The 14737-nt window shown below is 42.5% G+C and overlaps 1 protein-coding gene across 50 annotated transcripts in view; it reads left to right on the top strand.

The window, feature by feature from the left end:
* Positions 1 to 14737, top strand: part of ANK2 (ankyrin 2) — a 331669-nt gene that overhangs the window by 224444 nt on the left and 92488 nt on the right. For 49 of the 50 annotated variants that reach the window (XM_077300524.1, XM_077300529.1, XM_077300531.1 and 46 more), the window contains 3 exons: positions 1620 to 1718; positions 9527 to 9625; positions 12374 to 12571. In XM_077300524.1, coding sequence (XP_077156639.1) covers positions 1620 to 1718; positions 9527 to 9625; positions 12374 to 12571 — 396 coding nt within the window. The remainder of the gene's footprint in view (positions 1 to 1619; positions 1719 to 9526; positions 9626 to 12373; positions 12572 to 14737) is intronic. The other variant, XM_077300528.1, reaches the window with a different exon arrangement.

The following is a 14737-nucleotide window of genomic DNA, read 5'->3' as shown; positions in this document are numbered from 1 at the left end:
GTTCTCAACCTTTTCTTTGCCATGACCCCAACTTCTGGCGGCTGGTGCGGCAGGCGTGTGCACACGCATGCGCACAACAATCAAGGCAGCATGGAGGCAACCATTGCCATGGCTCTGCTACCTCCACACGCCTCCACACATCGGCGTAGCCTGCTGCTGCTTCAGCGGGAAACCTGGTGACCCCGGGAAAGGGGCCACATGACCCCAAATGGGGTTCCGACCCAAAGGTTGAGAACCACTGCCTTAAACTAATTCTGATAGAGGTGAGCAAGATGTAAATTACAGAGAGAATGACAGATAGTAATACATTTATTTGATCTGTGTAGAGTGCATTGATAGAAGGCGTATATAACTGTTAATTTCTTGCAGAGATAGACAAAATAAATAATTCCGTATACCATGTACACATGAATAGGCTTTATTGAATACCCCTGTACCCTGAAGTATCAACCAAATATAGATTTATGTCCCAATTCAACCAGGATGCAAATGCATGTATTAGTATGTTTCTCCATATGGAGTCCTGATTGGATGAGCAACCAGGTGTAAAACGGCCACCAGGAAACTGTTCTTTTCATGTTGCTGGGTTAATACAGAAAGCACCTGCTTGGAAAGTGTTAATAGCACTGGTCTGCTGCTAAAGAAGAACAGAGAGCTGGATTTAGTCATATCTCCCAGCCAAAAAGCTGAACAACACAGTTACCTGTTGTTGAAAGTACTGAATGTAGTCAACTGAACTGAGGTCTCTGAGTGCGGGTTACGTTTCAGTAGCTACATCTCATTGATGGCTGTCTAGCTAGCCACATCTTATTAAATGGCTTTGGGCAGAGTACTGACACTGTGTTCCAAAAAAAATTTCACATTCCTGCCAACATTTGTATATTTCAGCTGTTTATATCTTCTCTTCCTGTTTCCTACTGAGAGACCTAATCTCCATCCAAAGTACTTGTTGAGAAATGAAAGATGAGACAAGATCTTCTCACCTAATGAGGGCACTTTAACACTCATTGGAGTTATGCTAATAGGTTTCATTGTGCCTGAACGAATGTGCCATGAATGTGTACATTTTGTCTTACATAAGTACAATTGTAATGTTTGGTGTTCTAGTGACTGTTTCTTTCTTGTTGCTTTACAAACTAGTGAGGATCCTCCTCCCCTGAACCTTAAAAGGTTGCATACTTCACATTATATATTCACATTGCTCTCATGAGGTTTATTTGCATACATTCACAGATACTTGATCACATATTATTGCAAAGAAAACCATCAATTCCAGCAACTAGGTGCTGGAATTTCAATTAACCTTGGTGAAATGTGCCACCACTTAAGGATTTAACCTGTAATGTTAACATTTCTAAGTCAACTAATACATTAAATATAACACAAAGTTTTTAATTTTCTGCTAGTATGTATATAGATCGATTGAAATTCTTCTTTACACCATTAATAAATCATGGCAACGTAAACCTTTACCAAGATAGGGCAATGCTCACTGTTTTCTGTATTCCGCAATACATCTGTGCTTATCTTTTATACTGTATCATGTCCAAACGCAAAGCCATCCCCATTGAGCCTCTTCGAGCCCATCATGCTCTTTGTTTGTTCTTTTCATGGTGTAGAATGGAATCACCCCACTGCATGTGGCTTCCAAAAGGGGCAACACAAACATGGTGAAGCTCTTGTTGGATCGTGGAGGGCAGATCGATGCCAAAACCAGGGTGAGTGTTTCTTTTCCCTGAATGTATGTTATCATGTGGCCTCTTCCCTTTTCTTTTGCTTCAGTAAGGACCAGGAATTCAGTCATCAAGATACAGGGATCCTTATTACAATGAGGTCTGTTCTGGAAGTTGCATGCTAACTTGGACTTCCTTCATAATCATTATAGTCCTCATAACTGTCACACTTTTTTCAAAGGCTTCTTAAATATTCAGACAGTGCCAAAAATCCTTTCCTTTCTGATTTGGCCATCAAGGAACTTCTGTGCAGAAGATTCTTAGAATGCTGTACAGCAAATTCTCATTTTCTCTATGGCCTTTCTCAAGCATCTTGAATCTCACTTTGTCCTGGAACATAGTTGGACCTGTCTTGTGGAAATGGTTTCCACAGTTGGCCACACAATATCTCTATTTGAGGCTGTAGCAAGCCACTGTCAATCAGAGTAGATAGTGATGGCTTGGAGGTCATAGAATTTTCGGTGAGTTAGGGTTTGCGTGTGTGCATGTCTTTACTGGAATTCACTTCCTGCTGCAGACCTCCAACTCCCCAATACTCTTGTGAGGAGGGGAGGTTTCCTTAGAAGTAGTATTTTAGAGAGCGTTTCAGACTGCAGTGGGTGGGTGGGTGGGACTGAGAATGTGACACTGTATGGATGGGAAATTTCCACAGTACTCGCTGGTACTAGTCTGGCTTAGTATTAGGCAGCTTGCTATCAGCAATATGTTGCTTATTTGAAAAACTGGATGCAGCATTGCCCAAGGCACATTTCTATAATACTAGTGTAAGGGGATAAAAGCACAAGGTAGTTGCATACTGCACACATAGAAGGTGGGTGATATCAAGCAAATGCCCTTTTTGACTCATGCAGCTTCAGCTCCAAGACATGGTCACAAATCTGTTCCATAATCCCAGTTCAGGCATCCATCCCATCCAAGCATGAATGCCTGTTGTCATTGTCCAAGTCATACTTTTAGAACATTATATTTTGCATCTTCTGAACTCACAGCATCGCTTAGCTAGCTAGAAATAGTTTAGTCCTGTACAAAAGTGATCTGTGCAGGACTACCTCCAGTTTCTTGCAAAGAATCTAATTTTCAAGGGTTTTCATTGTTTGGCTTATCAACCTAGTCATCTGGTAGCCTGGCTCAAAGCTGCCAGCATACAGCCACCCACACGAAAACTGCAGAACGCTCTGGCGTTCAAATTTGCGCAGGCTCAACATCATCGTTTCTTCCTTCCTTTCACATTCTCAAGGACAGTCTGCTGATTTCCATGTGCAATTTACAGTGGGGGAGATTCCAGAGCTTTGATATTGTTTGTCACTGTCATGCAATTATGTGATGTCCCCATATCTGGCTTTTATTTGGTTTCAGTGTCCTTTTCTTTTGCCTTTGCTTTGTCCATATGCCTGCTGTTGCAAAGGGTAATAAAGAAGTCTGTTTTCAAAGGAAATTCTGCTGTCTCACTGAATCTGCATTAGTATGCAGTACCAGGATTGTTCCAAGTCTCAGCATTTGACAATTGGAAAAGGGAACAGAAAGCTCCTGGAATTAACTCCTTCATTTCTCAGTGATTTGGTGATCCATACCCTGTCTTGATGAGAAAACTGCCTCCTGCTGTTTTGAATACAGCACAACTTCCTACTCTGGAGGCTGAAATGCATGCAGATATGGGTGTTATTGTTGTCTGATCCAGTTCTTTGAATATGGAAAGCTGTTCCTGAAGCTAAACAGTGAAAATGGGGGAGGAGATGCTTAAAGTGTTCATAGTTTCCCCATTCTCAGTCAGCACTCCACATCACAATGGAGTTTCAGACAAATTGAATGTGTACTTAAAAGACAGATAGAGTCTGTAAGCAAGTGTAAGATGTTATGATATTTTTGTGCAGTAAACATGTGTTGATGGCTGTGGGGTGAGCCTTAGCCTCATATAACCTAGTATCAAGAAAAACCAGAAGACATCTGAAAACACAGGCTACTGCTAAAAAAGCATAAAGAAGGGAAATCTATCCAAAGAAAAAACATAATTTTCTGAATAATACAGTATATATTACAATCCACATTAATGAATTCAAATTAAGCACTTGTTTAAAAGCCCTGAACATTACTGGTTGATAGACCAGAAGAGAAAGAACCCTTTGTCTCTCAGAATTGTCTTTTGATAGTATGTTTCCTGAGTAAAAATTGGAGCAGTCTCTGGATTTCCAACTTCTCTGAGCTCTCGTTTCCTAGGTCCTCAAATGTTCCGAACAGCTGGCATATGCTCAACTGATTTACAGAGCAGCCTGCTGTCCCTAAAGCCTATTGGGACTCAGGGATTTGTCACAGTACTCTGTCTCTTATTGCTCTGCTTCCTGGTTGAAGACAGAAAATAGAACCTGGCTAGTGAACTGCCTGGAATCTTGGCTCCTTATTTACCACAAATCATTGGAGAGAGGTTAGGGCAGCTTGCATCCCGCAGAACACTTCTGTGGAAATGCCCCCTATGCTATTTCTTCATTAAAGGAGTTGTTTTGGCCTACAGTAGGAGGGGGCAGAAAAAATTCATGATCTGTGAGTATAAATATGGCTCCAAGACATATTTGTCAGTTCCCTTCACAGAGGAGTTGGTAGCACCAAGACTGAGTGTTTGACCAGATCTTGGCATCTTTCATATGAATGGTTGTTTCATTCTAAGAGAGAACTCTGGGGACATGTTGGTCACCTTGCATGACTTATTTTAGGATTTTGTCATCTTTATAAACTTTAAAGAAAGGAAGGAGGCTATTCTAGCTTGAAACTGTCCTCTTCAGTGAACAGTTTCTGGAAATAAAAGCCATCACTTCTCCAGAGAGATAGGAAGGCAAGACTGTTTCCACACTGGGAATTTCCATGCAGGAGCACACATCTGGGGCAGATGAGAGGTCTTGAGGGTGGAGCCTCTCAGCTGCATGCTCAGGCAGAGGCTGAAGGCTGACTCTCATTACAAGGTGGCAAGGGAACTACATAGTGCAGCCTTTCTCAACTTTTTTTACCTTTGAGAAATCTCTGAAACATTCTTGAGGCTTCAAGAAACCCCAGAAGTGGTGTAATCATGCAGAACATGGTTGGGAAGCATAGCTGTGGACACATCCACCTCGGAACCCTCCCCTTCCCACCCCCTCCAGCCCATCATTGGCCATTTGGGGGGCAGGTCTACATGACCATATGTGGTCATATGATCCAATAAATGTTTAACAAATTTTAAAAAATTAACTCTTACCCATTCAGAAAACCCTTCTAGGATCATCAAGAAACGCCCGGGTTTCATGAAACCCTGGTTGAGAAAGCCTGACATAGTGGCTGCTGCCCATGTAGTATCCTGGGCCTTGCAACTCCTGGATGGGGTTATATTGGCAGCAGATGGGTCCCTGTGCTGCACCAATGTTCCTTCTGCTGTATTCAGTAAGAGCTGTGGCCTATTTCTCCCCAATTTTGTCTATATTGTGTCTTTGCCTTCTTGCCTTCACTCCAGCCCTTGCCCCCTCGGACTGCAGACGCTTTTTGTTCTCCTTCCCTCATGGTTTCCTGTTCTTGGATGTCTGGACTCACCTGGAGTGCACTCTGCTCTCTAAATCTTTCATTGGTTTGACTTGAGCTAACTGTCATGTTCAGTGGCCGTGAAGCCGATGAGGGCTTTGGGACAGGATGTTCTTCTGCAGTGACGAGAATATTGCAGAGAACTGTTGCTATCAGGGCATGTTAGCTGAACGGTTGGTTGCTAGCTTTTCAGCTTTTCTTTTTGTTGATTTATTTTTATCCTTTTCAATCCCCTCCCCTTTTAGTGTTTCCCCTGCCACACTCTCTTTGCATGGGCTTGATCTATGGCCTGTTTCAAAAGCAATCTGAAACATTGCGAAGATTTTGTAATTTTTTTCATGACAGATTGCCAAAGTTACCAGACCATATACAGAGAAATGGAGAGGCGGTGCTTGTTCATCTTCCATCTTCTCATGCAGCACCACATAGGGACTGTGTCTGCACAGATCAGCCATTGACATTTTCTTTCTAACTCCAAAGCTCCAAAATGAGGCTCTTTTACCCCTTTCAGAGCCAATGCCTACATGGGATTCTCACCCAATGCGTCACATGTTCCAAAGATGGGCTCCCCCTCCTTCTGTTCCATTTTTGCCATCACAATAATATGAAACTTTCTAGCAGTCCTCAGTTGACATTAATCATTTTTGTGAAAATTAGTCACCTGATCTCTTTTGGAGTTAAACAGAACCTTTCCAAGGCAATTGGTACAATAAATTTTATATATCAATAATTTTTTAAGGATCAACCAAAACGGTTTCTAGATATATTCAATTTTCACAATTTTTCTTCAGTGGTTGATTCCTTATACTCTTATCAAGCAATTTTTATATATATAGATAGGCCACCGGCTCTGTAAAGTATTGTGGGGAATGTCAGTCAAAAAAAGGGAATGTTCTAAGTGTGGAATGAAAACAGTGCCCTGTGATGAGCATGAGATCTGTTGGAGCTTGTCTATTTTGTCAGTGTTTTACTTCAGAGGCTTGCTTAAATAGGGCCTCTAGACTTAAGGCCATTCTGTAGAAAAAGCCTTTGTCTGCCTTGATTCCGTCCAAAGTAATTCCGAGTTCAGGGTCGACTGTCTTGGGTCTGCTTCCCTTGGCTTCAGTTGCTAAACCATGCTCTGGAGCCCACTCAGTCTGTTCAGATCCAAAGGGTCCAACTGCCAGGGCAACTATCCTTCCTCCAAAGAGGGGCTTTTCAGTTGTCCCAGAGTCAGAATCCAGGTGGCCACATGCACTCTCGCCAGGACCATTGTCTAAGGCCCAGTCTCATTCTGAACCTCCTGCAAAGAAGCATAAAACATCAAAGTGCAAGGAGAAACAGAGGCAGTGCTCATATAGGTGTGTGCCTCCCAGTCCAAGGGTCTGGAGCCTTACCAAGACATTGTTCTGGTCCCTCCTTGTACCTCATTATCTCACCTAGCCTCTCTTGTGGGTTCCTTCTCTGACACAGATCGCAGTCAGCCTAACATAGGACAACAGCTTCCATTGTGGCAACCAGCAGACCTGCCTCAACACTCTTATGGCATGTTGCAGTCCCATATGAATAGATGGGTGGAACATCACCCTCATATATTGGAAGAGCTTGACCCTAATTCAAGGGAATAGATGGAGGTCTGTTTTGTGATGGTTCCTTGCTGTTCCCCTTACCAGCAGAAGGAGAGAGCACGAGATCTGAGTTGTTTGTATCCTGCTTCTTACCACCTGAAGGGGTCTCAAAGCAGTTTACAACTGTCTACCCCTCCTCTCCGCACAATAGACATCCTGTGAGGAAGGTGAAGCTGAGAGACCTCTGAAAGAACTGTGACTAGCTCAAGGTCACTCAGCGGGCTGCATGTGGGAATCAAACCTGTTTCTCCATGTTAGAGACTGCTGCTCTTAACCATCACACCAAGCTAGCTCTTCATGTTTGCAACTTCTCAATGAAATTGTGAAAGTGCTGTGGACCTGTTACCTGACAATAGTGTAGGTATCTCCCAGTTAAGACTGTCTCTGTGGAGAACAGATTCTTAGAATAGTGAAAGCCCTTAATATTGGCAAAATTCTGAGTCAGCTCTCTTTGGAATACTCCAGGTATAGCGGCTTCTCCAATTTTGGAGGGTCCGTCCAATGTCACAGTCCCTGTTTGGGAGAAACCAGCCTCCACCGAAGCCACACCTTATAAGATAAAATCTATACTGAGTGAAGCAGGATTTCTGTGAGTTTTATCCACACATCCTCCACTGTCTTTGTTGATTGCAGAAGTCATGCAGGCATGCCAACTGCCTAGCCAACGCCCATCTCTGGTGGATAGGGTGGGCTGCCAGCTAGATACCTTGGGGAGAAAGTTTTATTCCTCATCAGCTCTTAATTTCTGAATAGTGAATTACCAAGTAATTGTGGGAGGCTACCAGCTTTTCCTATGGGAGTCTTTTCCAGTGTTTAGACAAGCTATTTGAGGAATCTAAATCTCTGGCAAAACTTATTCAATCCAAAGTGATTAGGCTTTCAAAACAAGGAATTAACATGAGCAGGCATGCCACAGATGCATCAGCCAGATCTCTAGTCTCTTCTGTAGTTCTCTAGAGAGGCAATCATGGCTGTGCACTACCACTATCCCTCTAGAGACTCATTGTAAAGTTGGGGATCTGCCATTTGAAGGGTCTACTCTATTCTGTCAGGATCTTAAGAAAGCAGCCTGGCTGATGACTCCCAACACCGACAAAGCTGAGACCATGACAAGCAGTCCATGGCTATTATATTCCTACTGTTATGATGGTCAGTTCATAGTCTGAGGAAGAGTGCTTGCACTTGAAAGCTCATGCCTTGAATAAATCTTTGTTGGTCTTAAAGGTGCTACTGGAATCTGATTTTAGTGTGCTACTTCAGACCAATACGGCTACCCATTTGAATCAGTCCATGGCTAAGTTAGTCCTTATTGAGGGTTATACCAGAGCAAGCATCTCCTTCAGGAAACGCACAGAGCAGGGTTATTGGCAAAGACGGGATACAAAGAGAGGAGTGGGGTTTATATCCACTTGGGCTCACATTCTCAAACAGGGAAAGTTCTCACAGAAAATGCTGTTTGATCAACAAAGGTGCAAATCTACTCCTGCCCCCTTCTAGATAATTCCCAGCTGCATTTTTCAGGGAGCTGTGATGTTTTACAACTCTCCTCAAGGCTAGAAATACCATTAACTTAACACAGAACAGAAAAAATTGGGGGGGGGGCAGAGGAATGGCAAACCCCAGCCTCCATCTAAGAGAAAACTGGAAAAGTTGGCATGAGACATGACACATTCTCACAATCTGCTGATGATTTCCTTACTAACATGAAAAAGAACTGGAAGATAGCCATATTCTCTTCAGCCCTTGCTCATAGGCAACATTTTTCTTAGAGGCAGCATTGCTTTGCTACCCCTTTCTGCAGGGACCAGAGACAGCACCACCATAGGTAAGAAAATAAGTGAACGTAGGCAAGGCTATTCTGCAGGCTCTGTTCCAGTGAGAGTGTCACCGCACCTCCTCTGGTGGGTAGCTTGCTAATGGTCACAATCCAGAGCTACACATCTTCTGTGCAGACATACATTACCTCTGTCCTGCCCCACCATGAGCTCTCACAGGGCTATTGTGCTATGATAGGGGGTCATGGTAGCTTAGTAGGAACTCGTGGAATGAGGTGTCCATCTGCAGAGCACGTGACATCTTGGGCAGGAATCCTTTGCATGCATGATAGAGGCTAAAGGCATTTGAGTTAGACATACAATTTGGAGCTTTTGCATTAGAAAGAAAACATCCATGGCCAGCCTGCAGAGGCACAGTTCCATTGTGTGTCTGAATAGAAGATATTGATGAACAACCATTACAGGTAAGTGCAACTCTGGAGGGTTTTTTGTCCTTCTTTGCTAATAACATATGTATCTTTTTTTGTACATTATCCCAGCTGTGTGGAATCCATTGGGAAACATTTTTCCCAGCAGCAGTTTCATTGGAGGGGGTAGAGTTTGTTCAAAACTTTACCCTGCTGGCTTGCCTCCCTGACTGGAGGCGTTCATGTGTGGAGAGATTTTGCACAATATGAGAATTAATGGATATGTATTTCCCTATGTGATACCACTGCTCTAGTAAAGGGTAATTTCTTTCCCTGCAAATGTGTACATTACTGATTGAAAGTGTGTTGTTCTGATTACAATTATGGTTACTGGTAGGCATGCATAGCTTAGCGAGAGTTATGTTCCATAGATGCTTAACTTCTTTTCCACTGTTTGCTTTAAGGATGGTCTGACACCACTGCATTGTGCTGCACGAAGTGGACACGATCAGGTTGTAGAGCTCCTCCTGGAACGAGGTGCCCCACTGCTTGCAAGGACAAAGGTGTGTAAATTATCACAATTATTTTTTTAAAAAATTCAGGCCAGTGTTTTAAGAGTTACTTTTAGTTTGCCAGATAGCTCAGTTTGCCGGATTTTGAAAGCTCAAAATCAGTTTAACGGTACATGCAAAGCAAGTAATTGAGCAACTTAATGAAATACAATAAATATTAAAAACATAAAAGTCACTGGTGAAGGAGGTGGTCCATTAGAAAAACCCAAAAGCAGCCTTGAAGTATCTGTGTTAGGATCAACTATAAAAAGAATTACAAAGAGCTTGAGCAAGCTTTAAAGGTTATTGGAACTTTTTCATATTCATGGTTGCTAAGATGAGGTTGTAATGCAGATGTTACTTGGTAGGACAAGTGGCCTGAAACTTGAGATTTTTAATACTTTAAGGAGGTGAAGCATCTGATAGTTGTTCAAGGTAGAGATTGACACAGTGTTTTGTTACACTACAGGTTACCAGAAAACAAGGATAACCCAGACTAGCTGGATTTCTTATCAAATCTCTGAAATTCACCAGATTGGCCCTGGTTATTATTTGCATGGGAGACCTCCCAATGAAGTCCAGAGTCACTATGTGGAGACAAGCAATAGCAAACCACCTGTGTTAGTCTCTTTCCTTGAAAACCCCAATAGGGGTCACCATATGGCAGCTGTGACTTGACAGTGAGTGCACACACACAGAGACACACAAACAAACACAAAAGAAAACATGGTTGCTCTTCCTTTGAATGTGTGAATGCTAGAAGGTTGTTTCCATTACACAGAAGTGTCTTTTGCCTGTACAAACAGTAGGAGGATGTGGTTGTCAGACTGGAAGATGTGCAAGTGAAGAAGCTTTCCCATCTTCTCAATAGCAAATACGCAGCCATCTACCATTGAAATTCTTCTCTGTTCTTATAGCAGTGCAATATGATGGTTCTCAAATAGATCACATTGACCGTTTATGCACTGGGAACTTCACTGCCCCGGCTACAATGCAGGAGCAGAAATTGAGGGCGGATGAGGTGCACCAGGCCAAATGCTCCCCTGTATGGGTTCAGGAAGAGGTGGGGCAACCTGCCACAACTAAAACTCCAGCCTGCAGCCTGGCATGAAACCTCCAGTGCGTAAATGGTCATTGAGGCACTCTGCCTAGGACCAATTAATCTCTGATATGGTTTGCAAAAGCACTCTTTGAAACTACAGTAGAGTTTCAGAATATAGTATTTATTATTATTATTATTATTATTATTATTATTATTATTATTATTATTATTATTATTATTATTATTATTATTATTATTATTATTATTATTATTATTATTATTATTATTATCTTTCGATTTATTGCCCGCCACTCCCTTACGGCTTATTTAGAGCCAGCTTGGTATAGTGGTTAGGAGCACCACATTCTAATCTGGCGAGCCAGGCTTGATTCTCCACTCCTCCACATGCAGCCAGCTGGGTGACCTCTATAATTTTCCTCCCTTGTTTCTCACTGAACGTTTCCACATGGAGGCTTCACTCTGGGCTGCAAGTTGGAGTTTGAGTCAGGGCAGGCTGCCCTGCCTCTTCCTGCTCCTGCACGGGGGAACTTTTGGCCTGGTGCACCTTATCCGCCCCGGATTTGTGCTCCTGCACAGTAGCCAAGGCAGCGAATGGTCACTTGGTCCCATTCTGAAAGCTAACTTTTCAGATGCTGAAAAAGGACCCCCCAAAAAACTATGCATGTACAAATGTCACAGCTGATTTGAGCACACATTCCTATTCACTTTTTACTTAAATATTCCTGATTTTCCCATCCCTTTTGTGTGATTAGAGCAGGGGTAGTCAAACTGTGGCCCTCCAGATGTCCATGGACTACAATTCCCATGAGACAATTCCCAGAGTCTCATGGGAATTGTAGTCCATGGACATCTGGAGGGCCACAGTTTGACTACCCCTGGATTAGAGAATGCACCCAGCTGGCTGCATTTGGAGGACCGGAGAATACATAGAATTATTAGTGTACATATATCAGTTTTGTACTATATAGGTTAAAGAACATGGACATACTTTCCCATTTGTATATTTTGGGTTGGGTCCAGACTAAATTTACTGCTTACGCAATGCTTCTGACAAAGGAATGGAACATTCCTTCCTCCTGCTGTAGCCTCTTGATCTACACAAAATGGGCCTACAGGAGGAAGAGGGGAACTGGTAGGAATTACTCCACCCCTTCCACTAGCAGATTTAGGCTGGATCCGGCTTGTCATCTTTCCAGATTTGAGAGAGACTGTGCAAACTACTTTAGTTCCAACACAGCCAGAGTTTGATGATGTTAAGTTTAATTTGATACAAGTGAAGGGTTGCCAGCTTCCAGGTGCGTCCTGGATATCTCCTGAAATTAAGATCTGATCTTGAGCTGACAGAAGTCAGCTTCTCTGGAGAAAATGGCAGTTTTGGAAGGTGCCTCCTTCCTCCTGAGGTCCCTCCCCTCTATAAACCCCACCCTCCCCAGGCTGTACCTCCTAGTCTCCAGGAATCTCCCAACCTATAGTTGCCAACCTTGAATAACTACACAGGCAATTTGCATTAGAGTGGCCTTGTTAATATTCCAGTTCGGGTTTTTTTCCCCCTTAGCGAGTCTTACAGTGTTCCTTTTCATGTCTTTGTATGATTTTAACTGATTTTGGAATTCCTTTGCTGCAATAAGTATATCCCCCTCTTTCTAAGTAGTAGTTTTTTTGTGATTCTAACAGTTCTGTACTTGCTGTTGCTGCAGAATGGACTGTCTCCACTTCACATGGCTGCCCAAGGTGATCACGTAGAGTGCGTCAAACATCTGCTCCAGCACAAAGCTCCCGTTGATGATGTCACATTAGATTACCTGACGGCCCTCCATGTTGCTGCACACTGTGGCCACTATCGGGTCACCAAACTCCTCCTGGACAAGAGAGCAAATCCAAATGCTCGTGCTCTGGTAAGCATTTCCCATAACTCTGCGAGAACACAATATCCCCAGTGCAGCTGTTCCTTGTAAAAAGGGGAATTCTGGCACATATGTTGTGACTGTGCCCATCACCCCTCCTTAATATTTCTTTGTCTGTGCCACCCAACACCAGAGGTCTGCCAGCTAGCATACGGCTTAGGGCTAAGCAGATCACAGAGTTTTCCATTAAGCTCTGGGACAGCTCTACAACAAAACAGTTCTGCACTGGAAGCAGTGTGAAGCTAGACAAAGAAAGCAAAAACCTCACAGATCTGTTGTAATGTGTATTTCATCATTCAGATGTTGGTTTGGATCCAGCAGTGTGCGCAGGAAAACAAAAATGGATTTAGCACACTTCTGCTTGTGCAAGTTCTTGTGCACTCTCTAAGGCAGGGGTAGTCAAACTGCGGCCCTCCAGATGTCCATGGCAGGGGCTCCTGGGAATTGTAGTCCATGAACATCTGGAGGGCCGCAGTTTAACTACCCCTGCTCTAAGGTGTTCCCCCTATCACATTATTGTGCCCCAAAATTCTGTGCCCAAGATCCGCAAGCTATTTCTAAATGGGTGGTTATCGTGTATTTCCATTGTATTTTGTTTGTGCTTTCTCATGAAATCAATTTAATATGCAATAAATATTGCTGAAATACTGCATTTTTCTAAATAATCACAATGTCTCATTTTTAGGATAATGCATTTTCTTACTCAAATAACAAAGTCATTGATATTTTAAATGTTTTACAGAGACTTTATGATAACTTCATCTATTCCTGAAATGTGAATGTTATCAGATAGAATTTACAGTATTTTAAAAACGTTATGTTAAATCAATGGTAAATCAGATACCTTGGAATTCCTATGCTTACTATTCTAGAAGTTAGCATTTCAAACGTATTGAAGTTTATGAATGAAATCTTTTAATATTTAATTGAACAATAGCATCTTCCTGTGATACGTTTTCATCTGTAATTCCATCTATAGGATTAGTTCTCTCATGATGTTCAGAGTTGCCTATTGACTTGAGGTACTTGATTAGTAAGGATATTATCGTTTATACTTACCCTGTGTTTTTTAGAAGTAGAGAGTAAAAATGGGCATTACCTGAAGAACATTTACATTTCTGATCAAGAAAATCAACAGCTTGTTACAGAATGCCTTTAACATGCATGCTCAGTAGCTTGGAAGCCAGTTCAGTGAGGTGCAGTCCTGTGCTGCAGATAGTGCTTCTTCCTGTTTAGGAATGTGCAGAGTTTTTTACTTATATTTTCCAGTTCCGGTCTATTGAACACCCCCAAACTCTGCGATTTCCAAAAAATCCTGGATCCCTAGACTAGTACAGTATTCAGATCCAGAATGTTCCAAAAATCCTGAATTGGGGGGGGGGGGGGCAATGGCCCTTAGAAGAAAAAACATTTTTTTTAAAAGCCAGCTTAATTCCGAAACTGGCTTCTTGTGCAATTTGGTTTAAATCTGGTTTCAGGAGAGGCCATCCCTAAACTGTGTCAGTAGAGAGCAAAGTATTGCTTTAGGATGCTTAGGGATGATCCTGCGTTGAGCAGGGGGTTGGATTAGATGGCCTGTATGGCCCCTTCCAACTCTATGATTCTGTGATTCTGTATTCCCCACTGGCTCAGCTGATCCTGGGGCTGGTTTCTGCAGTCTCTTTAAACTTTAGAATCCCACAAACAGCTGAGAGGTGGGAGCTATCTGCTCCAGCCTCTCTGCAGTTTTTCAGAGATGCTCATGATTCCTGAATATATCTGGGATTTTTTTCAGGGTTTTTTAAAAATATAAACAAGGCCACTCTAATGCAAATTTCCTGGAAAAAACCCTGAAAGTTCATATTCCCAAAATCTTGTTGGTCTCTACATTGCTACTGAATTAAAATCTAGTTCTTGCACATCAACATGGCTACCCTTTGGGATTCTGAAATATACCCTGAAAATATCAATAAGGTATTTTGGGATAGATTTTTGGCTTGGGTAGATCTGAATGCACACCATTAGTTGTGTTAGTCATTTGTTCCCGTGTGATATAGTAGTTCACCATACTGAAGAGTTCTGGATGCTGCTGAGCATTTGATTGAAAGGCACCTCAGTTACATTTGATACGACTATTTACATGGGCATGCTGAGTGTTATGCCAAAAACACACACACA

The sequence above is a fragment of the Paroedura picta genome, chromosome 10, assembly GCF_049243985.1.
Source record: "Paroedura picta isolate Pp20150507F chromosome 10, Ppicta_v3.0, whole genome shotgun sequence".
Classification (NCBI taxonomy): domain Eukaryota; kingdom Metazoa; phylum Chordata; class Lepidosauria; order Squamata; family Gekkonidae; genus Paroedura; species Paroedura picta.
Note: the sequence above shows the minus strand (reverse complement) of the source record. Positions and strands in the feature narration are given on the sequence as shown.